The 14690-nt window shown below is 36.3% G+C and overlaps 1 protein-coding gene across 3 annotated transcripts in view; it reads left to right on the top strand.

The window, feature by feature from the left end:
* The window catches only part of MANEA (mannosidase endo-alpha), a 75293-nt gene that overhangs the window by 37220 nt on the left and 23383 nt on the right, over positions 1–14690 (top strand). For all 3 annotated transcript variants that reach the window (XM_032408224.1, XM_032408227.1, XM_032408225.1), the window contains one exon: positions 5821–5930. In XM_032408224.1, coding sequence (XP_032264115.1) covers positions 5821–5930 — 110 coding nt within the window. The remainder of the gene's footprint in view (positions 1–5820; positions 5931–14690) is intronic.

Genomic DNA, 14690 nt, shown 5'->3' with positions numbered 1-14690 from the left:
ATTTTTGTAAGTATAATTCATTTTACTGCTTTTGTATCTTAACCTCCATACTGGCTTTATAAGTGATTCATCTACTACTTTTACTATATGTGTGCTTTTACCTGTGAAATGTTCTCTTTTATAATTTTTTTATCTGTAATTATGGCCTCTTTTGATTTGAAAAAGTATGTTTATCATGTAAGGCTGTTTTAGTGGTGATGAATTCCTTTAACTTTTGATTGGAAAACTATCTCTTGTCCTATTCTGAATGATAACCTTGCTGGGTCTTCTTGGTTGCAAGTTTGTTTGTTTGTTTTTCCCTTTCATCCCTTTGAATATATCATGCCACTTTCCTCTGGCCTCCACAGTTCTGCTGAGAAATTAGCTGATAGCCTTATGGAGTTTCCTTTGTATGTAACCGTTTACTTTTCTCTTGCTGATTTTAAAATTCTCTCTTTATCATTACTTTTTGCCATTTTACTTATGTGTCTTGATGTGGACCTTGGGTTCATCTTGTTGGGGGCTGTGTGTGCTTCTTGGATCTGATATCTGTTTTCTTACCTACATTAGGGAAGTTTTCAGCTTTATTTTTTCAAATAAATTTTCTCCTCACTTCTCTCTTTCCTTTTTCTGTTATCTCTATAATAGGGATGCTATTACACTTGGTGATGAGTTTCCTTAACCCATTCTTATTTTTTTATTAATCTCTTTTCTCTTTGTTGTTTGGCTTGGTTTGCTTCCCATTGCCCTGTCTTCCAGATCACTGATCTGTTCTTTTGCATCCTCTAGTTTTTTGATTCCCTCTAATGTTTTTTTCTTTCTTTTTTTAATCTCAGCAGTTGAGTTCTTTATCTCTGACTGGCTCTTTTTTTTTTTTAAGATTTTATTTATTTATCTATTTGACAGAGAGAGAGAGTGCACGCACACAAGCAGAGGGAGAGGGAGAAGCAAGCTCCCCATCGGGCAAAGAGCCCGATGTGGGACTTGATCCCAGGACACTGGGATCATGACCTAAGCCAAAGGCAGATGCCCAGTGACTGAGCTACCCAGGTGTCCCTGACTGGTTCTTTTTCTCTACATTTCTGTGTTGAAGTTCTGAGTTCATCCACTCTGTTGTCAAATCCAGTGACTGTCTTTATGACCACTACTTTGATTTGAATTCTCTATCAGGCATATTTGCTTATCTTAATTTCATTGAACTCTTTTGATGTGATTTGTCTTGTTCCTTCATTTGGGACATATTTCTCCATCTTCTCATTTTGTCTGACTCTCTGTTTATGTCCCTATATTAGGGAGGTCAGCTGTGTCTCCTTGTCTTAAAACTAGTGCCTTCTGTAGAAGAGATCCTGTGGTACCCTGTAAGTCCTTCCTTGGTCACCAGAAACAAGTGCTCCAGGGGTGTCTCCTCTGCATGCTGTGTGTGCCCTAATGTGGCTGAACTGCATTTGCCTTCAGTCCAGCCAACTGCAATGACCTGATTTGCCTGCTTTGGGCAAACAAGGAAGAATTTGTGCAATTGAGAAGTCTGTTTGAGGCCTCTGCAATCTCGTAGGTGGGTGGGGTCAGCAGTCAGGCTGTCTGAACTTAGCCTGTCTGCCACAGCTGTGGGATACCAAACAGCAAACTTTACTTTTTGCTCAGCCAGTGAAGAGGCTCTGATGCTGGAACTGTGGGCATTCTGGTGTGTGGGATTATCTTCCCCTCTCCCCAGGGCAGGCATCACTTTTGAGTGGTGCTGGTCCCTGCTGGGGCTGCTTGCAGGTAATGGTGGGGGCAGGAACCACTTTGGTGGGATGCTTGTCAATGCAGGAGGGTTGGATGGGCAGATCTGCATGTAAATAGTGCTAGCAAGATAGGTAGAGAGTGTTATGCTGGCTCCTGCAAGTGTCCAGCTATCTAGGATCAGGGAGGGGAAGAGAAGTGGCATCCACCAGTACTTTTGTTTCTAGAGAAGTCTCCTGATGATCCCTACCCCTCTAGCATATGTTCTGAAATTACTAAGTAGATCTCCTTCATGTATACCCCAGGCACTTTTCAAACTGCTACTATTGTGCTATGTTTCTGGCTGAGTTATTTATTATTCTGGCTTTTTAAAGGCAGGACTCTGTTTCCTGTTATTGTCTGACTCTCCTGGAGTTAAGCCCAGCTAATTTTTAAAGTATGTGGAGTTAAGTTTTGCTGATACCAAAAGCTCCTGAAGTTAAGCCCCATTGGTTTTCAAGGCCAGATGTTGTGGGGACTCATCTTCAGAGTGCATTTCCCAGTGTCTTGGGTGCCTGGTGTGAGGTTTAATCCTCTCCCTTCTCTTTGCTTGTAGTGTAAGTCCTGTTTGTGGTTAATCTCACCCAGTGTTTTGGTTCCCAACTGTGTCTCCACGGCTCCTACCCTTTTTGATGTGACCCCCTGTCTATGATTAACTGTGGAAGGTCTTTTCTGCCAGTCTTCAGATCATTTTCAGAGCTAGTTACATAAATGTAGCTATAATCTCAGAGGTGTGTCCATGGGGGGAGGTGAGCTTGGGATCACCCTACTCTATCTTCCCTGAACTATTTGATTCTTAGTTTTCATCTCTGCTGATATTTCCCACCTGATCCACATATGATGGCTGTCTTTCCATTAGATCCTTTAATGTTTTAATCATAGTAATTTTATATTCCTTGTCTAATTATTTGGATATCTGTTTCGTATTGGAGTCTGCTTCTGTTGACTATTTTGCCTCTTGACAGTTATTTTTTTCTTGCTTTTTTATATGCCTTATACTTTTTGTTGAACATGGGTTATCTTGTGTAGTGATAATAGTGTTTATGTCTGGCACTGGGCTTGCCTTTCTGCTAAATCTTTAGTTTGAAGTAATGTTTTATATGTTTGAAAGAAACAGTAAGTTACCTATATATAAGGGAAGCTATCATAAGCTCTGTGGAGTTAAATGTATCCTAATTTATTTGCCATTATCTTTTTATTACCTTCTTTGTAATTACTTTTGGGGGTCTTATTCTATGTAAGGCATTCTCTATACTTTTTAAAACACGCTTTTAGGGAATGAACTGAACTTATCCCCGTTTTACAAATGGAAACTTAAGTAAAATTAAACACCTATCAAATAGTAGAATGGGAACTTGATTCTCCAGGTGTCTGATTTCATATCTTATGTCCTTAACTATTACCCTGTTTAGATTCATCATTTGACTTCACCTAAAAAAAAAGGATTGGGTATCACTTATATTGAAAGCCCTGTGATATGTGCTATGGAGAGACAACATGATCAATATGACATCTGCATTTAATAAAATGTTAGGGGTGCCTGGGTGACTCAGTCAGTTAAATGTCTGACTCTTGGTTTCAGTTCAGGTCACGATCTCATGGGTCATGAGATAGAGCCCCTTGCTGGGCTCTGAGCTTAGTGCAGAGTCTGTTTGAAGATTCTCTCCCTCTGCGCCTCCCCCCCCACTTGTGCCTGGTGTCTTGCACTGTCTTGTGCTCTGTAAAATCTTTTTAAAAATAATAAAATGAAATGCTAATATTCTAAGAATAGACCTCAAAGAATATCCCTTTTCACTACACAATTGAAATAGTAGAAATATGCAGTAATCTTATTTATAAATGATACTTAGTTTATATGTGTTAGAGAAACCTCTGGTTGCTGTGATGATTCATAACCATTTTAAGTGGTCCAGGCATCCTCATGAGGAGGATCATCATTGGCTTATTTCCCAGGCCATTACTTATTCAGAACTCATGAGTGATATAGTCCAAAAGATACTGTACAAAGATAAATTAGATTGTGGAGCACAGTATGGAGATAGACATTTGGAAATGATAATTTGATACGATAAAAAGCTGAAAGAAAGTAATAATGAGGGACAAAGAACATTCTCCTCAAACCTTAGAGGATAACTTCAGTGAGGATAAGGAGGAAGAAAAATCAGTAGGTAAGAATGAAATGGTTAGGGTATTAGGAGAATCAACAATATAGCAATGCTGTCCAATAGAACTTTCTGTGATAATGATAATGTTCTTTATCTGTGTTATTCAATACAGTAGAAAATACTGGTCACTTTAAAGCTAGAGAATTTCCCAAGCACCGTCAACCTGGGACTTAATCCACTGGTTTTGATGGTTGGTTTACTTCTGTCAATTATGTTTTGGGAAATCTGACTTTCTTGCTCATTTACTTTTCCTCTTCATGTTTTTGCCTCAGTTTGGACAGGTAATTCCTTACTGTCCAGCTCTTTGGCTTTAAGAAGTTTTTTGTAGTCCATATTTTATTTAATAATTTTTTTCATGGAAATGTTGGCCTATGTAACCTAATCTATTACTAGAAACAGGAATCTTTTGTTTTGAATTTCATGGAAGAATGGTATACTTACAATTTTTCTAGGCTTCATGGCATAATCTTTCTTTTATGTTCCTCCTTTACTATTTTGTGTCAACTTTTTTTTTTATTTTTTGTAGGATTTTTTTCATAAGTTCCATGTTGAGAATTTTTTTTACTGTGACTCTTGATTGGTACTGTTCTTCTTATAAGCTAGGCTAGTAGGTAGCTTAGATGTTTGATCAATTGTTTCCAGACACTTTTCTTACCAGCACTTTTCTGTATATAATATACTCCCTTCATGGCTAGCCATAAGCTTCCCTAAAGCACTTCATGTATTATAGATTATTTTTTTCTACCTCTTGTGTTCTTATTGCTATTCTTATTTTCAGAGTGGATAGAGGACATAGACATCTTTTTTTTTTTTTTTTTTTTCTGTAAACTTTAAGGAAAGTTCTGTCTTGTTTTTCTAGATGGGGCTGCTCTGTACATGGCAGGTCTACTATAAAGTCATATAATTTAGTTTTCTGCCAGTTTCTAACCTTGTAGTTCCTATATTTCCACATGCTTCTCTTTTGGTACCATCGTATTTCTCTCCATGTTTTAAATAGCATGTTGGTTGATTTAGAAATAAGTAGCATTTTTCTAATGGCCTTTCTTACAGGGAGAAACTAATTTTTTTTCTTGAATCTTCTTAATTGCCCCAAATTAGAAGCATCCATGGTATCTTCCAGTAGGTGAATGGATAGACTGTAGTACATCCATGCAATGAGTTATCATGCGGCAGTAAAAAGAATGATCTGTAAATCCACAAAAAGACATAAATGAAGCTTAATTATGTATTGCTAAGTGTAAGAAGCCAGTCTGAAAAAGTTACTGTTATGATTCCACCTATGTAGCATTGTGGAAAAGACAAAACAATAGAGATACTGAAAAGATCAGTTATTATCCAGGGAATTGAGGGAGTGAGGGAGGAGGGATGAATAGATGGATGTCAGAGGGTTCTGAGGTCTGTAAAACTATTCTGCATGATACTGTAATGGTGGGCAGATATGCTTATGTCAGAAGCCGTACAACTGTACACCACAAAGAGTGAACCCTAATGTAAATTGTGGACTTTGGTTAATAGTGATGTATCAATATTGGTCCACCACATGTAACAAATATACCACATAAAGGCAAGATATTAATAACAAGAACCATATGTGGGTTGGGGAGTGGGTTTGTAAGAGGAGAATATATGGAAACTGTACTTCCTGTGCAATTTTTCTGTAAACCTAATCTGGAAAGTAAAACCTATTAACTAAAATATATTCATACTTGATAAAGAGTTCATAAATAGACTAAAGTAATTAAATAACTGTAGGTAGTATCTAAATAAAGTAACAAAACAGCAACTTATATGAGAATGTGTTTCTTTTCTGTTGTTAACAATTTGGTCTTTATTCCGCTTTCTTAAATTTTTTTTTAGAATTCCTCCAGTCATTCCTGTTTCTGTATTTATTTTTCTTTTTGGTCTTTTCTATTAGGTGTACTAGCCCTATCTTGGTACCCACCTGGTACAAATGATGAGAATGGAGAAAATACTGATGACTTGGTACCGACTATTTTGGATAAAGCTCATAAATATAATCTGAAGGTATTTAATTTTATTTTTTTTTTGGAGATATCATCGACATTAGTATCAGGTGTTCAACATAATTATTTGGTGTGTTTATTTTGTGAAATGATCATCACAGTAAGTCTAGCTAACATTCATTACACAATTACAAATTATTTTTGTGTGTGTGTGTTAAGAATTTTTAAGATCTGTTCTCTTAGTGGCTTTCAAATGTATCATACAATGTTACCTGTAGTCACTATGCTGTACATTATATACCTAGGTCTTTTTTATTTTATGACTGGAAGTTTGTACCTTTTAACCATCTTCACCCATTTCACCCCCTCCCCACCCCCACCTCAGACAACCATTACATCTGTTATCTGTGTCAATGAGGTGTTTTAGGATATTTGTCTCTGTCTGACAGACTTATTTCACGTAGCATAATGTCCTCAAGGTCCATCTATGTTGTAGCAAATGGCGAGATTTCCTTCTTTTTGTGGCAGAATAATATTTGCCTTTATATATACCACATTTTCTTTCTCCATCCATCCATTAATGGACATTTAGGTTATTTCCATTTCTTGGTTATTGTAAACACAGGCACACCTCATTTTGTGCTTAGATTTTGTGCTTTGTAGATACTACACTTTTTTTAAAAAATTGAAGTTTGGGGGCAACCCTGCATACAGCAAATATATTTTCCAACAGCTTTTGCTTCATGTTCTGTGTCACGTTTTGGTAATTCTCACAGTATTTCAAACTTTTTCATTATATTTGTTAAGGTGATCGGTGATGAGTGATTATGACTTGCTGAAAGATCAAATAATGGCTAGCATTTTTTAGCAATAAAGTATCTTTTAATTAAGACACATACATTGTTTTTTAGACATAATGCTATTGCAAACTTAACAGACTACAGTGTAGTGTAAGCTGAACTTTTTTATGCACCGGGAAGCCAAAAAATCCATTTGACTCCTTTTTTGCAATATTCATTTTATAGTGATGGTCTGGAACCGAACCTGTAATGTCTCTGAGGTATGCGTGTAATTGTGCAGTAAGCATCACTATTTTTTCAAATTTGTTTTTGTTTCCTTTGGATAAATACCAGAAAGGGAATTGCTGGATCATATGGTAGTTTTATTTTTAATATTTTAAAGTACTTCCATAGTGTGTTCCATAGTGGCCGCATCAATTTATATTCCCACCAACAGTGCACAAGGGTTCCCTTTTCTCCCCAACCTCTCCAACACTTGTTATTTCTTTTTTTTTTTTTTTTTTTTACACTTGTTATTTCTTAAAGATTGATTTATTTTAGAGAGAGAGAGAGGGTATGTGCGTGCATGAACAGGGCTAGGGGCAGAGGGAGAGAAAGAGCATCTCAAGCAGACTCCACGTTGAGCACATGGCCTGATACAGGACTCGATCCCATGACCCTGAGATCATGACCTGGCCAAAACCAAGTGTTGGATGCTCAACTGACTGAGCCATCCAGGTCCTCCCAACACTGGTTATTTCTTGTCTTTTTGATAATAGCCATACTAACAGGAGTGAGGTGTATCTCACTGTGGTTTGATTTGCATTTCCCTGATAATTAGTGAGGATGAGCACCTTTTCAGGTACCTGTTGGCCATCCAGATATCATCTTAGGAAAATTATTCAGAACTTCTGCCCCTTTTTTAATTGGATTGTATGCTTTTTTAAATTGATTTTGGATATTAACTCCTTATCAGATATATGATATGCAAATATTTTCTCCCATTTGCTAGGTTGCCTTTCACTTTGTTGTGCAGAAGCCTTTTAGTTTGATGTAGTCCCACTTATTTTTGCTTTTGTTGCCTTTGCCTTATGATGTCAAATCCAAAATATCATCGCTAAGACCTTTGTCAAGGAGCTTATCACCTATGTTGTCTTCCAAAAGTTTTATACTTTCTAGACTTATGTTTAAGATTTTAATCCATTTTGAGTTAATTTTGTATATGGTGTAATTTAGTGGTTCAGTTTCATTTTTTTTGCATGTAGCTCTCCAGGTTTCCAAACACGATTTATTGAAGACACTGGCCTTTCCCCATTGTGTATTCTTGGCTCTGTTGTTGAAGATTAATTGACGATATCTGCATGGAATTTTCTGGGAGGGAGGGAGGCTTTCTATTTTGTGTGTTCCATTGATCTGTGTCTGGTTTTGTTTTTTTTGTTTGTGTTTTTGCGAGTACCATACTGTTTTGATTACCATAGCTTTTTTTTTTTATTTTAAAGATTTTTATTTATTTGACAGAGAGAGAGAGAGAGCGCAGGAACACAAGCAGGGGGAGTGGGAGAGGGAGAAGCAGGCTTCCTGCTGAGCAGGGAGCCCGATGCGGGGCTCGATCCCAGGATACTGGAATCATGACCTGAGCCAAAGGCAGACGCTTAACGACTTAGCTACCCAGGCACCCCAATTACTGTAGCTTTATAATATAATTTGAAATTAGGAACCTCGATGCTTCCAGGTTTGTTTTTCTTTCTTAAGATTGCTTTGGTTCTCTCTTGTGGTTCCATACACATTTTAGGAATATTTGTTCCATTTCTGTTGACAATGTCATTGGAATATTCATAGGGATTGTACTGAATCTATACATTGCTTTGTGTAGCATGGACATTTTAACAATATTAGTTCTTTTAGTTCATGAGCATGGAATATCTTTCCATTCGTGTTTTCTTCACTTTGTTTTCATTAATGTCTCATGCTTGTCAGTGTCCAGATCTTTCACCTTCTTAGTAAAATTTATTCTGGTATTTTATTATTTTTGATGCAGTTGTAAACGGATTTTCTTGATTTCTCTTTCTGTTAGCTCATTATTAGTGAATAGAAATACCAACATTTTCATATACTGATTTTGTATTCTACGACTTTACTAAATTTTGTATTCTGCAACTTTACTAAATTAGAATAAAACAATAAATTGTTTATTCTAACAGTTTTGTGATGAAGTTTTAGACTTTTCTATGTCATATGTCATCTGTAAATAATGACAGTTTTGTTTCTTCCTTTCTAATTTGTATTCCTTTCATTTCTTTTTCTTGCATTGTTACTCTGGCTGGGAATTCCAATATTACGTTGAATAAAGTGATGAGTGTAGGCATCCTTATCTTATTCGTGATCTTAGAGGAAAATACATTCAGTATTTCTCCATTGGGTATGATGTTAGCTGGGGGCTTGTCATATAGCCTTTACTATGTTGAGGTACATTTCCTCTATACCCACTTTATTGATAGTTTTATCATAAATGGATGTTGAATCTTGTTGAATGCTTTTTTTCTCCATCTATTGAGATGATACATTTTTTTTTTATTAACATATAATGTATTACTTGTTTTAGGGATATAGGTCTGTGATTCATCAGTCTCACAAAATACACAGCACTCATCACAACACATACCCTTCCCAGTGTCCATCACCCAGCCACCCCATCCCTCCCACCCCCTCCATTCCAGCAACCCTCAGTTTGTTTCCTGAGATTAAGAGTCTCTTATGGTTTGTCTCCCTCTCTGGTTTCTTCTTGTTTCATTTTTCCTCTCTTCCCCTATGATCCTCTGCCTTGTTTCTCAAATTCTACATATTAGTGAGATCTTATGATAATTGTCTTTCTCTGATTGACTTATTTCGCTTAGCATAATACCCTCTAGTTACATCCACGTCATTACAAATGGCAAGATTTCATTTTTTGGTGGCTGCATAATATTCCATTGTGTGTGTGTGTGTGTGTGTGTGTGTGTGTGTGTGTGTATATATCACATCTTCTTTATCCATTCATCTGTCCATGGACATCTGCGCTCTTTCCATAGTTTGGCTATTGTGGACATTGCTGCAATAAACATTGGGATGCAGGTGGCCCTTCAGATCCCTACATTTGTATCTCTGGGGTAAATACCCAGTAGTACAATTGCTGGGTCATAGGGTAGCTCTATTTTTAACTTTTTGAGGAGCCTCCATACTGTTTTCCAGAGTGGCTGCACCAGCTTGCATTCCCACCAACAGTGTAGGAGGGTTCCCCTTTCTCTGCATCCTCGCCAACATCTGTCATTTCCTGACATGTTAATTTTAGCCATTCTGACTAATGTGAGGTGGTATCGCATTGTGGTTTTGATTTGTATTTCCCTGATGCCAAGCCATGTTGAGCACTTTTTCATGTGTCTGTTGGCCATTTGGATGTCTTCCTTGGAGAAATGTCTGTTCATGTCTTCTGCCCATTTCTTGATTGGATTATTTGTTCTTTGGGTGTTGAGTTTGATAAGTTCTTTATAGATTCTTTATAGATTTTGGATACTAGCCCTTTATCTGATATGTCATTTGCAAATATCTTCTCCTATTCTGTCGATTGTCTTTTGGTTTTGTTGACTGTTTCCTTTGCTGTGCTAAAGCTTTTTATCGTGATGAAGTCCCAGCAGTTCATTTTTCCCCTTGCTTCCCTTGCCTTGGGCGATGTGTCTAGGAAGAAGTTTCTGTGGCGAGGTCGAAGAGGTTGCTGCTATGTTCTCCTCAAGGATTTTGATGGATTCCTGTCTCACATTTAGGTCTTTCATCCATTTTGAGTCTATTTTTGTGTGTGGTGTAAGGAAATGGTCCAGTTTCATTCTTCTGCATGTGGCTGTCCAATTTTCCCAACACCATTTGTTGAAGAGACTTTTTTCCATTGGACATTCTTTCCTGCTTTGTCGAAGATTAGTTGACCATAGAGTTGAGGGTCCATTTCTGGGCTCTCTGTTCTGTTCCATTGATCTATGTGTCTGTTTTTGTGCCAGTACTATACTGTCTTGATGATTATAGCTTTGTAATAGAGCTTGGAGTCTGGAATTGTGATGCCACCAGCTTTGGTTTTCATTTTCAACATTCTTCTTTTATTCTTAATTAATGTTGCGTTTCACATTGACTGATTTGCTGATGTCAAACCATTCTTGCATTCCTGGAATAAATCCCATTTAATCATGGTGTATGATCTTTTTAATGTATTGTTGAATTCAGTTTATTAATATAAGGTTTTTGCTTCTATGTCCTCATGATTGTGGATTGCTGCACTGATAGTGGGGTTTATGGTTAGATTGTGTCTCAGCCTGTCCTATCCATTTCAACATGGGTTTTTTTTCTTGTTAGCCTGATGTATAGAAGTAACTCAGCTATTTTTTGATTTTCTTACAGAGGAAATTATTCTGTACATAGTTGTAGATTTAGTATATCCATAGGAGGAGGTGAGTTAAGGATCCTCCTGTCACCATCTTGAACTGGACCTTCTGAAGATATTTCATTTTATTATCAAGCTACTTAAGTTAATTCTTTTGGACATGAGTATATTAGTTTTTGGAATAGTTATTTTTATTAAAAATGAAAATATGAATGAGAATCTTTTCTAATACTGTATTTTTTCATAAAAAAATTTCTATCATGAATTCCAAAGCTTGTGTACATTATAATTTATTAAAGATCTCTACTATTTTAAATACATATATTACATTCATTTACTTATTGTTTACTTAGTAGAAAAGGATTGAAGTGTTCTTTTATGAAGATAATATAGTAATTAGATTTACATGTTTAAATATTTTAGATGTCAAAGATGTACTAAAAACAAATGTTGTTCACCATGTGAATTTTAGTATTTACAAAGTAATTGGAAAACAAACTGCCACTCAAAAATTTGTCAAAATCTGATATTTACTTAAGCTGTATTTAACACATATACCCCCCCACACACACAAACACACACCTATTTATATACATATAAGATGCAGATGAAAGTCTGAAGAGAGCTGTAAGACCAAGTATATTCTTTTTTGTTTTGTTTTGTTTTTTAAGATTTTATTTATTTTTTTGTCAGGTAGAGAGAGAGAGAGAGAGCACAGCAGGGGGAGCAGCAGGCAGAGGGAGAAGCAGGCTCCCTGCTAAGCAAGAAGCCTGATGCAGGAACTCAATCCCAGGACCCTGGGATCATGACCTGAGCAGATGCTTAACTGACCGAGCCACCCAGGTGTCCCAGACCAAATATATTCTACCCATATATTAAAGTGTGTTACAAATGGCAGAAATTTTTTCACAGTATAAGATTTTCTTTTGGAAATTAATGAATCATGGAAACAAACAGAAATGATAATTAAAAGGATTTCAGTAGCACTGCAAATTCTGTACTAAATAGTAAGAGGATAAGCATTGTTTTTATCCACAAATACCTTTCAAAAATTGGTTATGTAGAAGGTGGCAACATTAATCATAATAAATTCACAAGAACTATAACCGTAGATTCTGCATTCTTTGGCCATATTCAGTATAACTAAGGAACAATTAAGGCCAAATGAAACATTTAAAAGGTATCAAATTTAAAAAATTTTAATTGTAAAATTCTAGTTAAAATAACACTTAAAAAGAAAAATCAAGAGTGAAATTTAAGATGATATAAAAATAAATAGCACTGAGAAAATTACTGCATTATTAATACTAGTGGGATAGCGATAATAAGCTAAAAAGCTAAAAAAATAATAAGCTAAAAAGGGAGAGGAGGAATTAATAAGGATGAAGTAAACAATTAAATAGAATACAAAACCTTCAAATCAGTAGCCTGGATAAATCCATCATTTTTTCACTTATAAAATAGAAAAGTCACTGGTGAGATTAAAAAAGGAAAAAAAATAGAGAAAATATATCAAAAATTAAAAGGGAGTATAGCCATAGATGCAGAAGAGAGTTTAGATTTTATATCACCATATTTAAAATGTATAAGAAATGGGCCATTTTCTTAGAAAATATAAAAAAATAAATTTATGTGTAGAAAGAAGTTTAAATAATCTGAATTGACTTGTATCCTAGAAAAAATTCTAGAAGTTTATTGAACATGTCTTCCCAGAGCATCAGATTTCACCTGGCACTTCTAGTCAACCTTTGAGAAACAGCAGATTCTTATGATACTGAAATATAATGGAAAGTTTATTCATTATCTAGTGCTGCATAACAAATTACCCTAAAATTCTGCAGTTTAAAGCAACAAACCTGTATCATCTCACCCATTGTCTGAAAGTTGAGAATCTGGAAATGGCTTAACCTGGTGGGTCTTGTCAGGTTTTCCCAAGAGGTTATAGTCAATCTGTTTACTGGTGCTGCAATTATCTCTGAAGGCTGTAGGATCCTTCCAAGCTTTCTCATGTGAGGGTTAACAGGCCTCAGTTCCTTTCAGCTATTGGAATGGGAGTTTGGGTTCTTTAAGCCTCTCCACAAAGCTACCTGAGTCTCCTTAAGACATGGCAGCTAGTTCCCCATAGTGAATGATCTGAGAGAGTCCAGTGGAGAAGCCGCAGTGTTTTCTTGACCTAATCTTAGAAGTGACTATCACTTTTGCCCTATTCTATTGGTTTATCTACTGGATAAACCAACCACACAAGTATGGCATGAGAAAGATCTATAGACTAGGCCACCTGGGTGGCTCAGTCAGTTAAGCATCTGCCTTCAGCCCAGGTCGTGATCTCGGGGTCCTGGGATCGAACCCCGAGTTGGGCTCCCTGCTCAGGAGGGAGTCTGTCTGCCCTTACCTCCCACTTGTGCTCTCTCTCTCTCTCAAATAAATAAATAAAAAATCTTTAAAAAAAAAAGATTTATAAACTGATCTTACTAATGAAAATATGTGCAAAATTTCTGAAGAAAACTTAGATAAGTGTTTATTAGCAAGAATCTAAGAATGGTTTCAAGAGTATGAAATCTGAATCCAAATCTCTGCATTCACTTCTGACTCGGCCATTTATAAGAACTATGTAACTCGTATGCCTCAGTTTCCTCATTTCTCAAATGGAAGAAGTAAGAAAATGTACTTTACAGAGTGATTATAAAGATTCCATGAGGTAATATATGAAAAGTACTCAGTGTCTGGCACACAGTAAGCACTATATTAAGTAAATAAAACTGAATTGAATTTGTTTTAAGATTTTATTTATGAGCGAGAGAGAGTATGAGTAGGGGGAGGGGCAGAGGGAGAAGCAGACTCCAGACTGAGCAGGGAGCCAGATGGCTAGATCCCAGGACCCTGAGATCATGACCTGAGCTGAAGGCAGATGCTTAACCCACTGAGTCACCCAGGCGCTCCTCAAACACCATCCTTAATGGAAAAACAGTGGTATGCTCATTAAACCAAGATCAATCAAGAATGCCCTCTGTCATCAGTATTATTTAATACTGTTATAGAGAATCTTTTTTTTTTTTTTTTAAAGATTTTATATATTTATTTGACAGAGTGAGCACAAGCAGGGAGAGAGGCAGAGGGAGAAACAGACTCCCCACTGAGCAAAGGACCCAATGCAGGGCTCAATCCCAGGACTCTGGATCATGCCCTGAGCTGAAGGCAGCAGTTTAACTGACTGAACCACCCAGACGTCCCTGTTATAGTGTTTCTGAACAAATTATTTTAACTAAAAAATACAAAAAGAAAAAATGTTCTAAGTAAAATTACCATTCTTTGCAAATAGAAAATATCTATAAAACTCATGAAAAGTATCTAAAAACTTGTATGTAATGAGTCCAGTAAGGTGGATGAAACCAAAGCATATCTGAGTCAATAGGATTCCTATATTAACAAGGGAAAAATGGAAAACATGTACACTGAAAATAGCATAGCAGTAGACTTACGAAAAATCTTTGGCATTTTATGAAAGGATATAAAAGACTTGCATAAATGGAGAAACATGAATTTAATGTGAAGAGTCAGAATTGCCAAGTGGCCATTCTTTTGATCATTTGCATTTTATATATACATTTTAAAGATTTTATCCACTCATTTGAGAGAGAGA

The sequence above is a fragment of the Phoca vitulina genome, unplaced genomic scaffold (genome assembly GCF_004348235.1).
Source record: "Phoca vitulina isolate PV1807 unplaced genomic scaffold, GSC_HSeal_1.0 scaffold9, whole genome shotgun sequence".
Taxonomy (NCBI): domain Eukaryota; kingdom Metazoa; phylum Chordata; class Mammalia; order Carnivora; family Phocidae; genus Phoca; species Phoca vitulina.
The sequence above is the reverse complement of the archived record's forward strand: the minus strand, read 5'-3'. Positions and strand labels throughout refer to the sequence as shown.